The 14800-nt window shown below is 41.1% G+C and overlaps 1 protein-coding gene across 3 annotated transcripts in view; it reads right to left on the reverse strand.

Annotated features, from left to right (window-relative positions):
* The window catches only part of KIF15 (kinesin family member 15), a 71939-nt gene that overhangs the window by 43142 nt on the left and 13997 nt on the right, over positions 1–14800 (reverse strand). For 2 of the 3 annotated variants that reach the window (XR_014304593.1, XM_082705769.1), the window contains exons 5-8: positions 9439–9476; positions 6130–6227; positions 4647–4826; positions 1997–2206 (exon numbers count right to left, since the gene is read on the reverse strand). Coding sequence is in view for 2 of the 3 variants with exons in the window: in XM_082705769.1 (XP_082561895.1) it covers positions 1997–2206; positions 4647–4826; positions 6130–6227; positions 9439–9476 (526 nt within the window). In the remaining variant the exon portion in view is untranslated. Of the gene's footprint in view, positions 1–1996; positions 2207–4646; positions 4827–6129; positions 6228–9438; positions 9477–13807; positions 13948–14800 lie in introns of all 3 variants that reach the window. The other variant, XM_082705770.1, reaches the window with a different exon arrangement.

The raw sequence follows: 14800 nt of genomic DNA on the forward strand, positions 1-14800 counted from the left end.
TCAAATAAATAAAATCTTTTTTTTTTTTTAAGATTTTATTTATTTATTTGACAGACAGAGATCACAAGCAGACAGAAAGGCAGGCAAAGAGAGAGGGGAGGAAGCAGGCTTAAAAAAAAAAAGTGGTTTGGGGAGGGCAAAATGTTGGGGTTGAATATGCTACACTGGATTTTTATTGTAGTTATCATACTTCAATAACTGGGTCTGCAGTGGTCGGAGTACAGAAGAGAGAATGTGCGTATTCTCAAGCAAGATGCTCGGAGTTCAACTGCAGCTGTTTTATCAGTCAGTAAATCAGAAAGGTGTTGACAGCAGTGTCTGTGAGCTGGGCTACTTCTGCTTGAATTCCGATCTACTCCTAGCTGTGAACCCCCCGGACAATTTCACTCCTGTTTCTCCAAAACTGAAAGGATCACAGTACCTACTTTCCAGAGATGCTGGGAAGATTAAATAAGTTAATACACATGAAGCACTTGAAACAAGACCAGCATATGTCCTATTATAAAAACTGGCTATTTCTCTCTGCTTCGTGTCTCCATAGAAACATGAGCTTAGGGGCACCTGGGTGGCTCAGTGGGTTAAAGCCTCTGCTTTCGGCTCAGGTCATGATCCCAGGGTCCTGGGATTGAGCCCCACATCGGGTTCTCTGCTCAGCGGGGAGCCTGCTTCCTCCTCTCTCTCTCTTTCTGCCTCTCTGCCTACTTGTGATCTCTGCCTCTGTCAAATAAATAAATAAATCTTTAAAAAAAAAAAAAAAAAGTAACATGAGCCTAAGTTCACCTGAAACTGCCTGAGAGCTTAGGAAGCTCAGATCCTCACTTTCTTTTCTTTTTTCTTTTTTTTTTTTTTTAAAGATTTTATTTATTTGTCAGAAAGAGAGAGAGAGAAAGCACACAAGCAGGCAGAGAGGCAGGCAGAGGAGGAGAGAGAGGCAGGCTCCCTGCTGAGCAAGGAGCCCGATGCGGGACTCAATCCGAGGACCCTGGGATCATGACCTGAGCCAAAGGCAGCGGCTTAACCCACTGAGCCACCCAGGTGTCCCAGATTCTCATTTTCAATGTAAATAGTAGATGGTCCTTCACCATTTCTGACACTCCCCCCCAGCCCTCATACACTTTCACCTACAGCATCCACACCCTTTACTGACAAAACAGACCACACACATTTACAGAGCAGTAAAATGTATCCGGAGAACCTCAGGTCCCACTGCCAATCCCTCATCCTAGGACTGGGTCCTTGCTCTCCCCCTGAAATATTAACCACCTTAGCTGCCCTCCTTTCTCTCCAGACCCTCCCCTCATGAGTCTGGTATGATTGGCCAGATGGCTAAGCTTCTATAAAACGGACTTTTGCATGAAATCACTCAAAACTTTTCAGTGTTTCCCAGCATTCAGAGAACTGAATGCAAACCTGGCCTGGCCCTCCTGGTCCTTGGTGATCTTTTGCATGAAATCACTCAAAACTTTTCAGTGTTTCCCAGCATTCAGAGAACTGAATGCAAACCTGGTCTGGCCCTCCTGGTCCTCGGTGATCTGGGTGATCTGGGCCTGCTTGCACCTAGGACCCAACCCATTCATTGACCTGCGCTGAAATGCCGAATGCCATACTCCCTCTGCATTCATAATGACCCTTGAGGTGTCCCCCTGCTGGGCATGTATTCCCTGTTCTCTCCCAATCCAAATCCTGCCCCCTTGGAGAACCCAACTCAAGAACTCCTTCTTTTCTATGTTTCCCCCAAGCAATCCAGTCCCTTCTTCCTCTGGCCCTGGCTGATATTTGTACTGCCATCCTTTCTGGCATGAATTCAAATACTCTGGCTACCGACACACTTGTTCTAGCCCACGTATGTTTAATGTCCCTACCCCACAACAAAAATTTCCACATCTTTAGAATGGAAGCACATTCTGATTCCTTTGTGACCTCCACACACTCACGTTGGTACTGACTTCCAGTAATTAATTCACACACAAGTTGAAGATCATAACTCCACTATTACCTTTAACCTCATCCCTTCTGCATGGGTGTCTTTTTGCCTTTCGGATCCTGCTAAGTCCACCAGATTGAGTAGGGAGGTCCTTATATTCACAGTCTCATTGCTTTTCTCCATCGACTCTATTGTAATTGTAAAGACTGCATGAGACCGAGAAGATTCTCTATTCATTGACGTCGAAGCCACACGTCTGTTTCTCCATCCTCCAGACAGCACCTATGCAAAAGGGAAAATTGCTACAACTTATAAGTGACACAACAGCCATTTTCATACTGACAGAGTATACAGACAAAAATATTAGTAAAAGTGTAAAACCCTTACCCAAGGATATATATTCTTCTCATGCACAAACTAACAAAACTGGCGACTGTATTAATTCATAAATCATTTCTCAATAAATTTCAAAGCATCACATAAGACCATATTTTCTGATCCCGTGGCAATTAAGAGTCAACATGATAAATAAATTTTAAATTACCATAAATCTGGAATTTCAAGCATTTCTAAGCGATTCATGGGTCAAAAAATAAAATTATAATGGAAAAATACTTAAGTCCATAGACAATTAAGATATTAAAAAATTGTGTGGGGACACCTGGGTGGCTCAGTGGGTTAAGACTCTGCCTTTGCCTCGGGTCATGATCTCAGGGTCCTGGGATTGAGCCTCACATTGGACCCTCTGCTCAGCAGGGAGCCTGCTTCCCCCTCTCTCTCTGCCTGCCTCTCTGCCTACTTGTGATCTCTCTCTCTCTCTCAAATAAGTAAATAAAACTAAAAAAAAAAAAAAAAAAAAGCTTTATAAAACTTGTGTGTGGTTTAAGCAATAATAAGTAGTAACACTTAACATTTAATAGCATTAAACACTTCCACCACAAAAGAAAGGGCCTACTAACCTAAGCACCCAGCTTAATTAGTTGGAACAAGGATAGCAGGATGAACCCAAGGAAAAACAAAGAAAACCTTAAAAGAGCAAAGCCACGTAAATAATATCAACTATGTAAAAAAAGAAAATGAAATACAGCGAAGTATTTTAAAAATGAGAATACTGAGAACAGCTGTATGTCAATATATTTGAAAACTGAGAGGAAACTGAAATTTTCTAGAAACAAAAAACTTCCCAAAACTTCTGACCCAAGAAGAGTTTGTAAAATGCCTGCATGGCTCTAATACAGAATTTTTACCGTTGATTTTAGCCAAAACTACAATGGAATTCCAACCAAAATCTCAACATAATTTTTTTTGGTATGTATATATACACAAGAACACACACACACACTGGGTCACAGGTAAAACCTATTGCTTACTATGAGAGTCACAGTTTAAAAAGTTTGAAGATCGAAGAATAAATTACTGAACTGTGATACATACACACACACAGACAACACAGACACACAAATATTCGTACAATGAACTACACAGCAGTGAAGATAAGTGATATACGACATGGATAAAAATTTCATAAATGTGGAGTTTTAAAAAGTTATAGAAAGCTAAATACACATGATTTATTAAAACTCAAAAACAGGCAAAACTAACATTTTCAGAAATACATATGTAGGTGATTTAAAAGTGGAAGGAGGGCGTCTGGGTGGCTGAGTTGGTTGGGCCACTGCCTTTGGCTCGGGTCATGATCCCAGAGTCCAGGGATTGAGTCCCACATCCTGCATTGGGCTCCCTGTTCAGCAGGGAGTCTGCTTCTCCATCTGACCTTCTCCCCTCTCGTGCTCCCTCACTGTCTCTCTCTCTCTCTCTCAAGTAAATAAATAAAATCTTAAAAAAAAAAAAAGTGGAAGGAAATGATCGTGACATTCAGCACAGTGTTGATTTTTAGGAAGGAGCCAGGGACATGTGGTAGGGAGGGGCACACAGGTTGACATGATAGTATTGATGATATCTGGGTCTTGAATTCTTAAGGTCCTCTGCGTTCATTTTAACATTAAGCTAGTAACTTCTATGCATGTGGTAGTATTTCGTATGTGTCAAATATCACACGATAAAAAACCGTTTAAAATCAATTGGCCAGATCAGATGGCATAAAAATGCCGTATTTTGTAAATTCCTGTCAAGAGGTTTATTTGCCCTGGGCACCTGGGTGGCTCAGTGGGTTAAAGCCTCTGCCTTCCGCTCAGGTTATAATCTGCTCAGCAGGGAGCCTGATTCCTCCTCTCTCTCTGCCTGCCTCTCTGCCTACTTGTGATCTCTGTCAAATAAATAAATAAAATCTTAAAATAAAAAAGGTTTATTTGCCCTGAGCCAAGTGCTAACTTGTTTACCTAATAAGTAAACAAGGGTAGAAAATAAAGGGAAGAGAACAGCCCATTGGTTTAAAAAGCAGCAATCCCAGAAGCTCCTCAAAGGGGCAGCTCCCAGGGAGAATCACTGGAGAAATACGACACTAACAAACTGTCCCTATGGGCCCTGCAGGGTCCCTGACTGGATCAAACAGCACCAAAATCATGCAAAATCAAGAGGCTTTCAAAGTCCTATTCGAACTAAGGGGAGATCAGTCATATTCTTTTTTCTTCTCATGAACATTCTGTGTCACGCCTTTATGGAATTATTTTTAGTAGCTCAATTCTTGCTTTTTTTGAGATCAAAGTGCTTTTCACAGCATGCGATGTTGCCTAAGGATCAAAGTGCTCACGGTGTCGGGTACCTGATAGGCTTCAGCAGCCGAGGTCACCACCTGTTCCACGGCACCAACAACGAAGACTCCCTTCTTGATGTGCTCCCTTAAGTACAGTCCAGCTGAGGCAGAGTCCAGTAGGTCGTAGATCTGCTCGTTGTAGATTTCAATAAAGGAGCACTTACAGAGGAAACTCTTCCCAGCTCCAGCCTGGAAAGTGAAGCCTCGTTTAGACATTTTCTTCTCACGAGTTCATCCCTATCCTTCATGAGCATCACCGCCTTTAATGCTTCGCAAGGCCTACATTTCCTTCCAAGCTATCCTTTACACAATACAAGGTATATAAAAGTCAGTTGCAAATCTAGGTAACTAGTTTTAACATATCGTGACAACTTTAGGCAGCATCAAACTGTGATGCCAGGAGGCCTAGGTCTCCGGAAGTGACTCAGAAGCAAGACAGGGAGGTGGGACTTGAGCAGTCCAGATGGGCAATTCCACCTTCTTAAACTGAGGGATCACTGACATAAACAACATGTTAGCTTCAGGGGTGCAACATATTAATTCAGAATTTACATCTGTTGAGAAAAAATCACCACAGTGAATCTAGTTAAATCCATCACTGTACAGTTACAAATTTTTTTCCTTGTGATGAGAAAGAGCAAGTCCTTTTTTATCTGTCATATACTGGACTTACTCAGAAAGTTTTACTTCCATCAAGTGTTACATTCTTGAAAAGACTGAAAATAATTGGTCTCAAAAGCCTCTCTCTAGGATTTTTAACCACAGGAATGTGGAACGCTGAAGTTCTTTCACTGGCACCCAAGGTACAGGGCTAACTGTAAAGGTTAGGGATCGTTTCTGCAAAGGAACTAATGGTAAGCCAATGTTGTGCATCCGCCTCCTTGGTATGCATGCAATAGAAAATGTTCCACTAAGGGCTCCTAAACATGGAATTCATCAAGCTAAAGAAGCACAATCACGAGAAATGCCCACCCTGAGAGCCAGCGGAAGAAAGAAGCTCACTTCGCCAGGATGATGGAGTCACACCACGTATGAAAACTAAACTATGATCAGGTGGCAGAAGGTGCCACAAAGGAGGCAAGGATGGGCCCATCGCTCCAGGGCATACTGAGGGTCTAGAGATACCTGCATTCAACTGTGAGCCTATGTGCAGGGAAGTGATGGGGCTTAATAAATCTGTTTTCCTCAGTTAAGATTTTCTTTATACTTTCGCTCTTGCAAAAACCTGATAGCCTAAGAAGCAGTACATTTTTCTTTCTTTTATTCTGAGTTCACGGAGGACGCATGGCTTAAAAACCAAAAATTTTTAAAAAATTAAAAACTCAGAATCCTTCATTTTTTCTTAAGAACTGAGAGGTTTTTCTATGCCACACTAGCTTATCCACATTGTAGAGTACCACCTATGACCTTCCATGTGTTATGAACTAATTATTAGTAGCTAACTGCTTGAAACCAGAATTTCATAGAACCACTTTATTTTTACAAGTTTTACCTTCTCTTTTTCACGATCAATTAAGGAAAACAAATATTCGAAACTTCGTGGGATTACTCCTCTCAGGTTATGAGAAAAATGATCAGATTCAGATGGTCCTAAAGAAATATAAAAAAATACTTAAGTAGCTATTCATCTTAATTCTACAGTAGTCCTTCAAAATAACAATACTGAAAGGAAATTTATACAGAAAGAAGATGACACACTGTATAATCAGTTCCTTCTTTGTGCCCCATACAACTTAAATTTTAGTTTGAGAGACTGAATAGTACTTGCCCATCAATGGGCCTGAAGGAAGGGCCCATGATAGCCACTAACACTGTCTTGGTTGCTATAACCCAGAATATTTTTTAAAAAAGATTTTATTTATTTATTTGACAGAGAGAGGGAGATCACAAGTAGGCAGAGAGGCAGGCAGAAGGAAAGGGGGAAGCAGGCTCCCCGCCGAGCGGAAAACCCGATGCAGCATTCAATCCCAGGACCCTGAGATCATGACCTGAGCTGAAGGCAGAGGCTTAACCCACTGAGCCACCTGGGCGCTCCTAACATGGGATATTTTAAATGGCCCTTGTAGGGGCACCTGGTGATGCAGTCACATAAGCATCCAACTCTTGGTTTCAGCTCAGGTCATGATCTCAGGCTCTTGAGATGGAGCCCAGCCACTCAGTGGTGAGGCTGCTTGAGATTCTCTCCCTCTGCCCACACCCTTCACCCCTACACTCTCTCTAAAGTAAATAAAAGCTTTCAAAAAATAAATGGCCCTTGTAAACTGTACCGTGTGTGTGTGTGTGTATGTGTATATATACACACAAACATAATGGAGGCAGAAAAGTGCAAGTAAGTAATCAAAAAGGATAAACAATATGTGCGCAGATAATTTTATAACCCTTGCCTGTTAAATAATAAACAAAGATAATCAATATATTCTTTAGTGGGGCACCTGGGTGGCTCAGTGGGTTAAGCCGCTGCCTTCGGCTCAGGTCATGATCTCAAGGTCCTGGGATTGAGCCTCGCATCGGGCTCTCTGCTCAGCGGGGAGCCTGCTTCCCCCTCTTTCTCTCTGCCTGCCTCTCTGCCTACTTGTGATCTTTCTCTCTGTCAAATAAATAAATAAAATCTTAAATATATATATATATATATATTCTTTAGTTACCCTCATCACCACCTGCCTCTTCTATGCCTTGGCTCCTTAGCTTCCACTCTAGCCCCTCCTAGTCTAGTCCATTCATCTGCCTCAGAAATCTTTTTAATTATACATCGGATCTCGTAGTTCTTTTTAAAAAAAACCTTCCAATGACTTCACATCCCACTCAGCAAAATCCTAAATCATCGCCATGTCCTACATGACCTGGCCTTAGGGTACAACTCCAACTTCATCCCTGCTAGCCCCTTATTCTGGAAAACTCCCCTCTAGCCCCATAGGTCTTTCAGCTGTTCTATGAACACTTTTTTTTTTTTTTTAAAGATTTTATTTATTTATTTGACAGACAGATCACAAGCAGGCAGAGAGGCAGGCAGAGAAGGGGAAGCAGTCTCCATGCTGAGCAAGGAGCCCGATGCAGGGCTTGATCCCAGGACCCTGAGATCATGACCTGAGCTGAAGGCAGAGGCTTTAACCCACTGAGCCACCCAGGTGCCCTCTATGAACACTTTTGAACATGCTTCCAACTCAGAGGCTAATGTCTGAAAGGTGCTTCTCCCAGAGGTCTCATGGTTCCTTTTCATTTCACTCAGTAATTCTCTTGCTTACTACAACTCACAGTTCAGAAACCATTAAAAAACAAACAAACAAACAAACAAACAAAAAAAACAACGAAAAAACCCACAACCAAAATTCAACTACAAGAAAATTAAAAACTTGACCAAAGGAAAATACCTTAACTGCAAAAACAAATGAGAAACCTAGAGAAAATCTGCTACCTATATTGTAGACAAAGGACTAACCTCTCTATTTTACAAAAATCCCCACAAATGAGTAGGAAAAAGACAAGCTAATTTTTTAAATGGGAAAAAAGCTTAAATGGGCATTTTACAGAGAGGCTGTTCAAATGTCCAATAAACATGTGAAAGGTATTTAGCTGTCTACAGACACCAGGGAAGTGCAAACAAAAACACAATGAGATAACACTATGCATACTCCAGAATGGCTAAAATTTAAAAAACTGACAATACCACATATAGACAAGGATATGGAGTTCCTAGAACTTTCATATCTATCATGACCATATCTATTGGAGCTGATAAACATGTAACTATGACCCAGCAATTCCACTCCTAGAAATGAACCTTAAAAAACACATACAAGGGTGCCTGGGTGGTTCAATGTGTTAAAGCCTCTGCCTTTGGCTCAGGTCATGATCCTGAAGTCCTGGGATCGAGCCTCGCATCGGGCTCTCTGCTCAGCAGGGAGCCTGCTTCCCCTCACCCCTCTGCCTGCCTCTCTGCCTACTTGTGATCTCTGTCAAATAAATAAGATCTTAAAAATAAAAATAAAAAACACATATAGGAAAAAGCAGTCATGGCCACATTATACATATAGTCTAAAGTTGGAAATAATCCAAACGTCCATCAGCACTAGAATGGAAAAGGTGGCATACCCGTACAATGATACACTACAGAGCAATGGAATAAACTACTAGGATAGCCAACAACATGGTGAATCTTAGAAACTTAATGCTGCGAAGAAGCCAGACATAAGAGGACACATAGTAAAATTTCATCTGTAGAAGCTTAAAAACAAGCAAAACTGATGGTGACAGAGAAGTCAGCATAATACATATTTCAGGGGAAGGAGGGAGGTAGTTACTGATTGGGAATCTTGATCTGGGTGGTGATTGCACAGATTTATAAATATATAAAGTCACTAAACCTAGTTCGGGGCACCTGGGTGGCTCAGTTGGTTCAATGATTGCATTCGGCTCAGGGCATGATCCTGGCCCCCTGGGATTAAGGGCTCCCTGCTCAGCAGGGAGTCTACTTCTCCCTCTGACCCTTCCCAGGCTCTCTCGCTCATTCTCGCTCTCTCAAATAAATAAATAAAATCTTAAAAAAAATAAAAAGCAAAAGCAAACCCAATTCAAAAACTGTCCATGGAGCACCTACTCTGCGCTGAGCATTGACCGGGAACAGAGCTGCAAACACAGACTTTGCTATCACAATCTGACAGAAGCCTGGGAAACAGCCCTACCTTTATGAGATCAACATCGTATATAGAAAGTATGCCTTCCCCCAGAATGTACTAGGTGCTTCGGTGCTGTCATCGGAGAAGGTGTGGATTAAGTCAGGAAATGATCATCTTAACTCACTTACCCATCATCGTAAATGTTTTTCCTGAGCCCGTCTGTCCACTGTAAAAATAAATGTTTTACATGTTATTTTTACACATGAAACTTAAAAGCCTACCCTCCTACTTTAATATGGTCTACTAGTTTATACATTTTTCCCACAAAAACTTATTTTATTTCTTTTTTAAAAGTATATTAGGTAGAGGAGCCTGCCAGGCTGTTGGTAGATCATGCAACTCTTGATCTCGGTGTTGTGAGTTCAAGGTCCACGTTGAGCACAGACCTTACTTAATAATATTTTTTTTTTTTTAAGATTTTATTTATTTATTTGTCAGAGAGAGAGCGAGCGAGAGCGAGCACAGGCAGACAGAGTGGAAGGCAGAGTCAGAGGGAGAAGCAGGATCCCTGCGGAGCAAGGAGCCCGATATGGGACTCGATCCCAGAACGCTGGGATCATGACCTGAGCCAAAGGCAGCTGCTTAACCAACTGAGCCACCCAGGCGTCCCAAGCACAGACCTTACTTAAAAAAATAATAATAATAAACTGGGGGGACGGCTGGGTGGTTCAGCCAGTTAAGCACCCGTCTTCAGCCCAGGTCATGATCCCAGGCTCCTGGGATCAAGTCCCACATTGGGCTTGCTGCTCCTTCAGAAGCCTGCTTCTCCCTCTGCCTGCTGCTACCCCCTCCTTGTGTGCACTCTCTCTCTCTGACAAATAAAGAAATAAAATCTTAAAAATTTTTTTAAAAAGGGGGCGCCTGAGTGGCTCCGTGGGTTAAAGCCTCTGCCTTCGGCTCAGGTCATGATTCCAGGATCCTAGGATCGAGCCCCGCATCAAGGCTCTCTGCTCAGCAGGGAGCCTGCTTCCTCCCTCTCTCTCTGCCTGCCTCTCTGCCTACTTGTGATATCTGTCTGTCAAATAAATAAATAAAATTTAAAAAAAAACTATAAAAAATTTAAAAAAAAAATTGGGGCCACCTGGGTGGCTCAATCGGTTAAGTACTGGACTTTGGCTCAGGTCATGGTCTCAGGGTTCTGGGATTGAGCCTCATGTCAGGTTCCATGCTCAGTGAGGAGTCTGCCTCTCACTCTCCCCTCTGCCCCTTCTCTTGCTCTTGCTCTCTGTCTCTCCCAAATAGATAAAATCTTTTTTTTTTTTTAAGATTTTATTTATTTATTTGACAGAGATCACAAGTAGGCGGAGAGGCAGGCAGAGAGAGAGAGAGAGCCGGAAGCAGGCTCCCCACTGAGCAGAGAGCCCGACGCAAGGCTCGATCCCAGAACTCTGGGATCATGACCTGAGCCGAAGGCAGAGGCTTTAACCCGCTGAGCCACCCAGGCGCCCCAGATAAAATCTTTAATAAAAAATATATATATACTAAGTGACAAGTGAATGATTCATTTTCTTTCTTTCCTATTCTACCACTAGGAAATACACTGTTCATTATCTGGTAATGCTTCAGGATTATACAAACACAGACATCAGAATTTTCAGTAAATTTTTATTTACAAAACTGAAATGCTCCGCATACTGCTCTGTAATATTTTGTCCTTTAATTTTATCTCAGATGTTTCTAAGCCAGTAAATAGCAACCTACCTCATTATTTTTAATAGCTACATTGTATATTCTATGCATATATAATTGATTTAACCAGATACTGGACTTCTGTTTCCAACTTTTTCTATTCTAAGTTAGCAATTCCTTTCCTAAATTCTGCCTTCAAAGATGTTAAAATGTCTTCTTTTAAAAATATAGCAATTTTAAAATTCCTTATGTTATAGGCCTTCTTTTGTATGTAGTGTCTTATTTTCTCCATTACCCCAAAAAACAAGAGTAACAAAAACTAAAACTAAAAATGCTTATGTTAAAGATAGATGTCAACTGTCTTTAGCTTGGATTCATTGCACAAATATTAAAAAAATTTGAGGTGCCCCTGGGTGGCTCAGTAGGTTAAGCATCTGCCTTCAGCTCAGGTCATGATCCCACGGTCCTCGGATTGAGCCCCGCCTCGGGCTCCCTGCTCAGCCAGGAGTCTGCTTCTTCTTCTCCCTCTACCCCTTCCCCAACTTATACACACTCTCTCTGTCAAGTGAATAAATAAAAATCTTTTAAAAAATTTTTTAAATTCATTTTTTGTTTAAATGCCCCAAAAGACGGGCTCCTGGCTGGCTCAGTGGGTTAAAGCCTCTGCCTTCAGCTCAGGTCAGGATCCCAGAGTCCTGGGATCGAGTCCAACAGCAGGTTCTCTGCTCACCAGGGAGCCTGCTTCCCCGTCTCTCTCTGATCTCTGCCTGCCTCTCTGCCTACTTGTGATCTCTCTCAAATAAATAAAAATCTTTAAAAAAAAAATAGTAACTACCCTAGAATTGGGACTGTCATAGGTAAACCAAAAAGTACGCTCCCCAACCAATAAATCAAACATTCAATTTATCCAACTGTTTCTCATTTCCACCTTCTAGCAAAAGCAATTTTCATTAAGTTATTAATACATCACACATTAAACATAATTTGTATGCCTACAAGGTCGTAAAAAATAACAGTTCTATATATAATAAAATCTCTGCAACTGACTCTTATTTCAAATTCATTCTTGAACTTTACCACTCAAGATATTCTATGAAAAAAAAAAAATCTTTTTTCTCTTGGGAAGACAGATGAGAAAATAAGTATCTGTCTCACTGCTAATGACACAATATTCAGTTTTCCTGAACACAACTGAAAAGTAAGCATGAAAAGCAAAGCTGAATCTTCAATGAAGTATATGCAATATGAGTCTAAAATTTATACTTTTTAATGTGCTTTCTATTTTCTTGTGCATTGAACCAATTACAGACGAACAAGGTCACATGCACACAAAGCAGCAGCTGCTCAAATGTCTCATATAAATCACCACGGTGTTAAAAAGCTCTACTTCTAAATAAATTTAAAAGTCTACTGCTAAGAAAAAAGATTACAAGTTATATTCCTATTTATGAAATAAATCTGAAATGATACTAAAATTCACCTCGTATAATTGCCAAGGTCACAATGTTTTCTGGACCGCCATCTTACTTCCAATTAAATCTACAGTGATATTTTAAGTCTGCCAACATTTAGAAATTCAGGATCATGAATCACTTTAAACATACATTTGGAAAACAATTTGGCAGTTTCTCATAAGGTTAATCATAGACTTACCATATGGTCCGGCAATTGCATTCCTAGGGATTTACTCAAACGATTTGAAAACTTATGTTCACACAAAAATCAATATTCAAATATTTGTAGCAATTTATTCATAATCACTAAAAACTAGAAGCAACTAAGCTATCCCTTCATAAGGAAATAGGTAAACAAATCGTGATTCATCCATATAATAAAATACTATTGACCAAAAAAAGGAGTTTTTAAAAATTTTTTTTAAAGATTTTATTTATTTGACAGACAGAGATCACAAGTAGGCATAGGGGCAGGCAGAGAGAGGAGGAAGCAGGCTCCCTACTGAGCGGAGAGCCCGATGCGGGGCTCGATCCCAGGACTCTGGGATCATGACCCAAGCCGAAGGCAGAGGTCTCAACCGACTGAGCCAACCAGGTGCCCCAAGGAGTAAGTTACTGATGCATGCAACAACACAGGCAAATCTAAATGCATTTTTACTAAGAGGAAGAGGCCAGATCCAAAAGATTACATATTGTATGATTCCATTCACATGGCACTCTGGAAAAGGCAGAACTTTAGGAATGGAAAATATGTTAGTGTAGCCTGGGTGTCAGCGGATAGGAGAAGGGGGAGTGGCTAACTACAAGGGGGACAAACGGGAAACCTTTAAGGTGAACAACTGTCCTCTTCAGTACTGGGGTGGTAAATACATGATTCTCTACCTCTATTTATCACGAAGGGTGAACTTTAAGGCAGGCAAACTAAAAAAACAAGCAAAACACATCAACCCGCATGCCTGTGGTCCCAGGATGGAATGCACGACAAATGCATGACGTACCTGCACTGGAGTGAGTGGACAGTAAAGGAGCTGACCTAAGAAACCTTAGAAAAGGAGGTTTTGACTAGAAATTGTAAGGCTTAAAAAAAAAAAAAAACTGTACCTCAAAACTATAATCAATAAATTTGTTTCTCACAGGGATACAGGATAACAATTCATAAAGTGTTTTATGTGTATACTGGGGATGAACAAAGAAGTAAAGGGATGATGGAAGGTGGGTGCCACGGTTCTCACTGCCAGCAAGGGAAGTTACAGATACACAAAAAAGAAAAGTTAGAAGGAACCCATGTGGATTCTAAACCCTTGGATTACAGACATAAGCATGACATGTTTAGCTTAACGTATATACAAATGGATATAAACAAACAATTATAGATAGGCCTATATATGTGACTTAGTACATATACATTTATTACCTAGTTGTCTGCTGAGAAGACCTAGAAGCAATGATACTCCAGTAGCAACAAACACACCTAGTGCCCCACATCTTGGTTTCTAAATACCATTCTCCAATAAAAGGAACCAGGGATCCTTGGTGAAACGGCTGAGTCTAGGCCTAGGACAGGGAAAATACAGATAAGCTAGGAGCAACCTGTAGTATCATAAAGTAAGGAAGTGCTCAAGCAAAAGGATGAGACATGTCAAAGGGACACGGAAACCAACCTCAAATAGCTCCCAATGGCAAAGCTAGGAAGATATGAGCAGTAAGATAAAAACAATATATTGAATTATAACTTCAAGTAGAATTAAATAAATGGGGGGGGGGGGACAAATATTCCTCAAAGAAGAATTCCAGAGGAACGTAGGTGGCTCAGTGGGCTAAAGCCTTTGCTTTCAGCTCAGGTCATGACCCCAGAGTCCTGGGATCGAGCCCCGCATTGGGCTCTCTGCTCAGCGGGGAGCCTGCTTCCTCCTCTCTCTCTGCCTACTTGTGAAGTCTGTTTGTCAAATAAATAAATAAATAAAAATCTTAAAAAAAAAAAAAGGAAGAAGAAGAAGAAGAATTCCAAATAATATAAGTAGATGTTCTCCTCTCCTAGAGGTGGAGTTTAATCTCCTCCACCTTGATTATCCTGGTGGGGCCAATCCAATCACATAAATCTGTAAAAGCAGGGAAACTGTCCCAGTCATAGCCAGAGGGAGATGTAACTGAGGAAGAAGAGTGGGAGAGTTGCATGTTCTTGGCTTCAAAGATAGAGAAAGGGGATTGTGCCCAAGCAGTTTGAAGGCCTCTAAAAGCTGGAAAAGGCAAAGAAATGGAATCGTCCTCTAGAGCCTCCAGAAAGGAACACAGCCCTGCCAACACTTTTATTGTAGCTCAGTGAGATTTGGACTTACAGAACTGAAAGATAATAAATTTGTATTGTTTCAAGCCACTAAAGTTTGTGATAATTGATTTCAGCAGCTAT

This window comes from Mustela nivalis, assembly GCF_964662115.1.
Source record: "Mustela nivalis genome assembly, chromosome: 1".
Lineage (NCBI taxonomy): Eukaryota > Metazoa > Chordata > Mammalia > Carnivora > Mustelidae > Mustela > Mustela nivalis.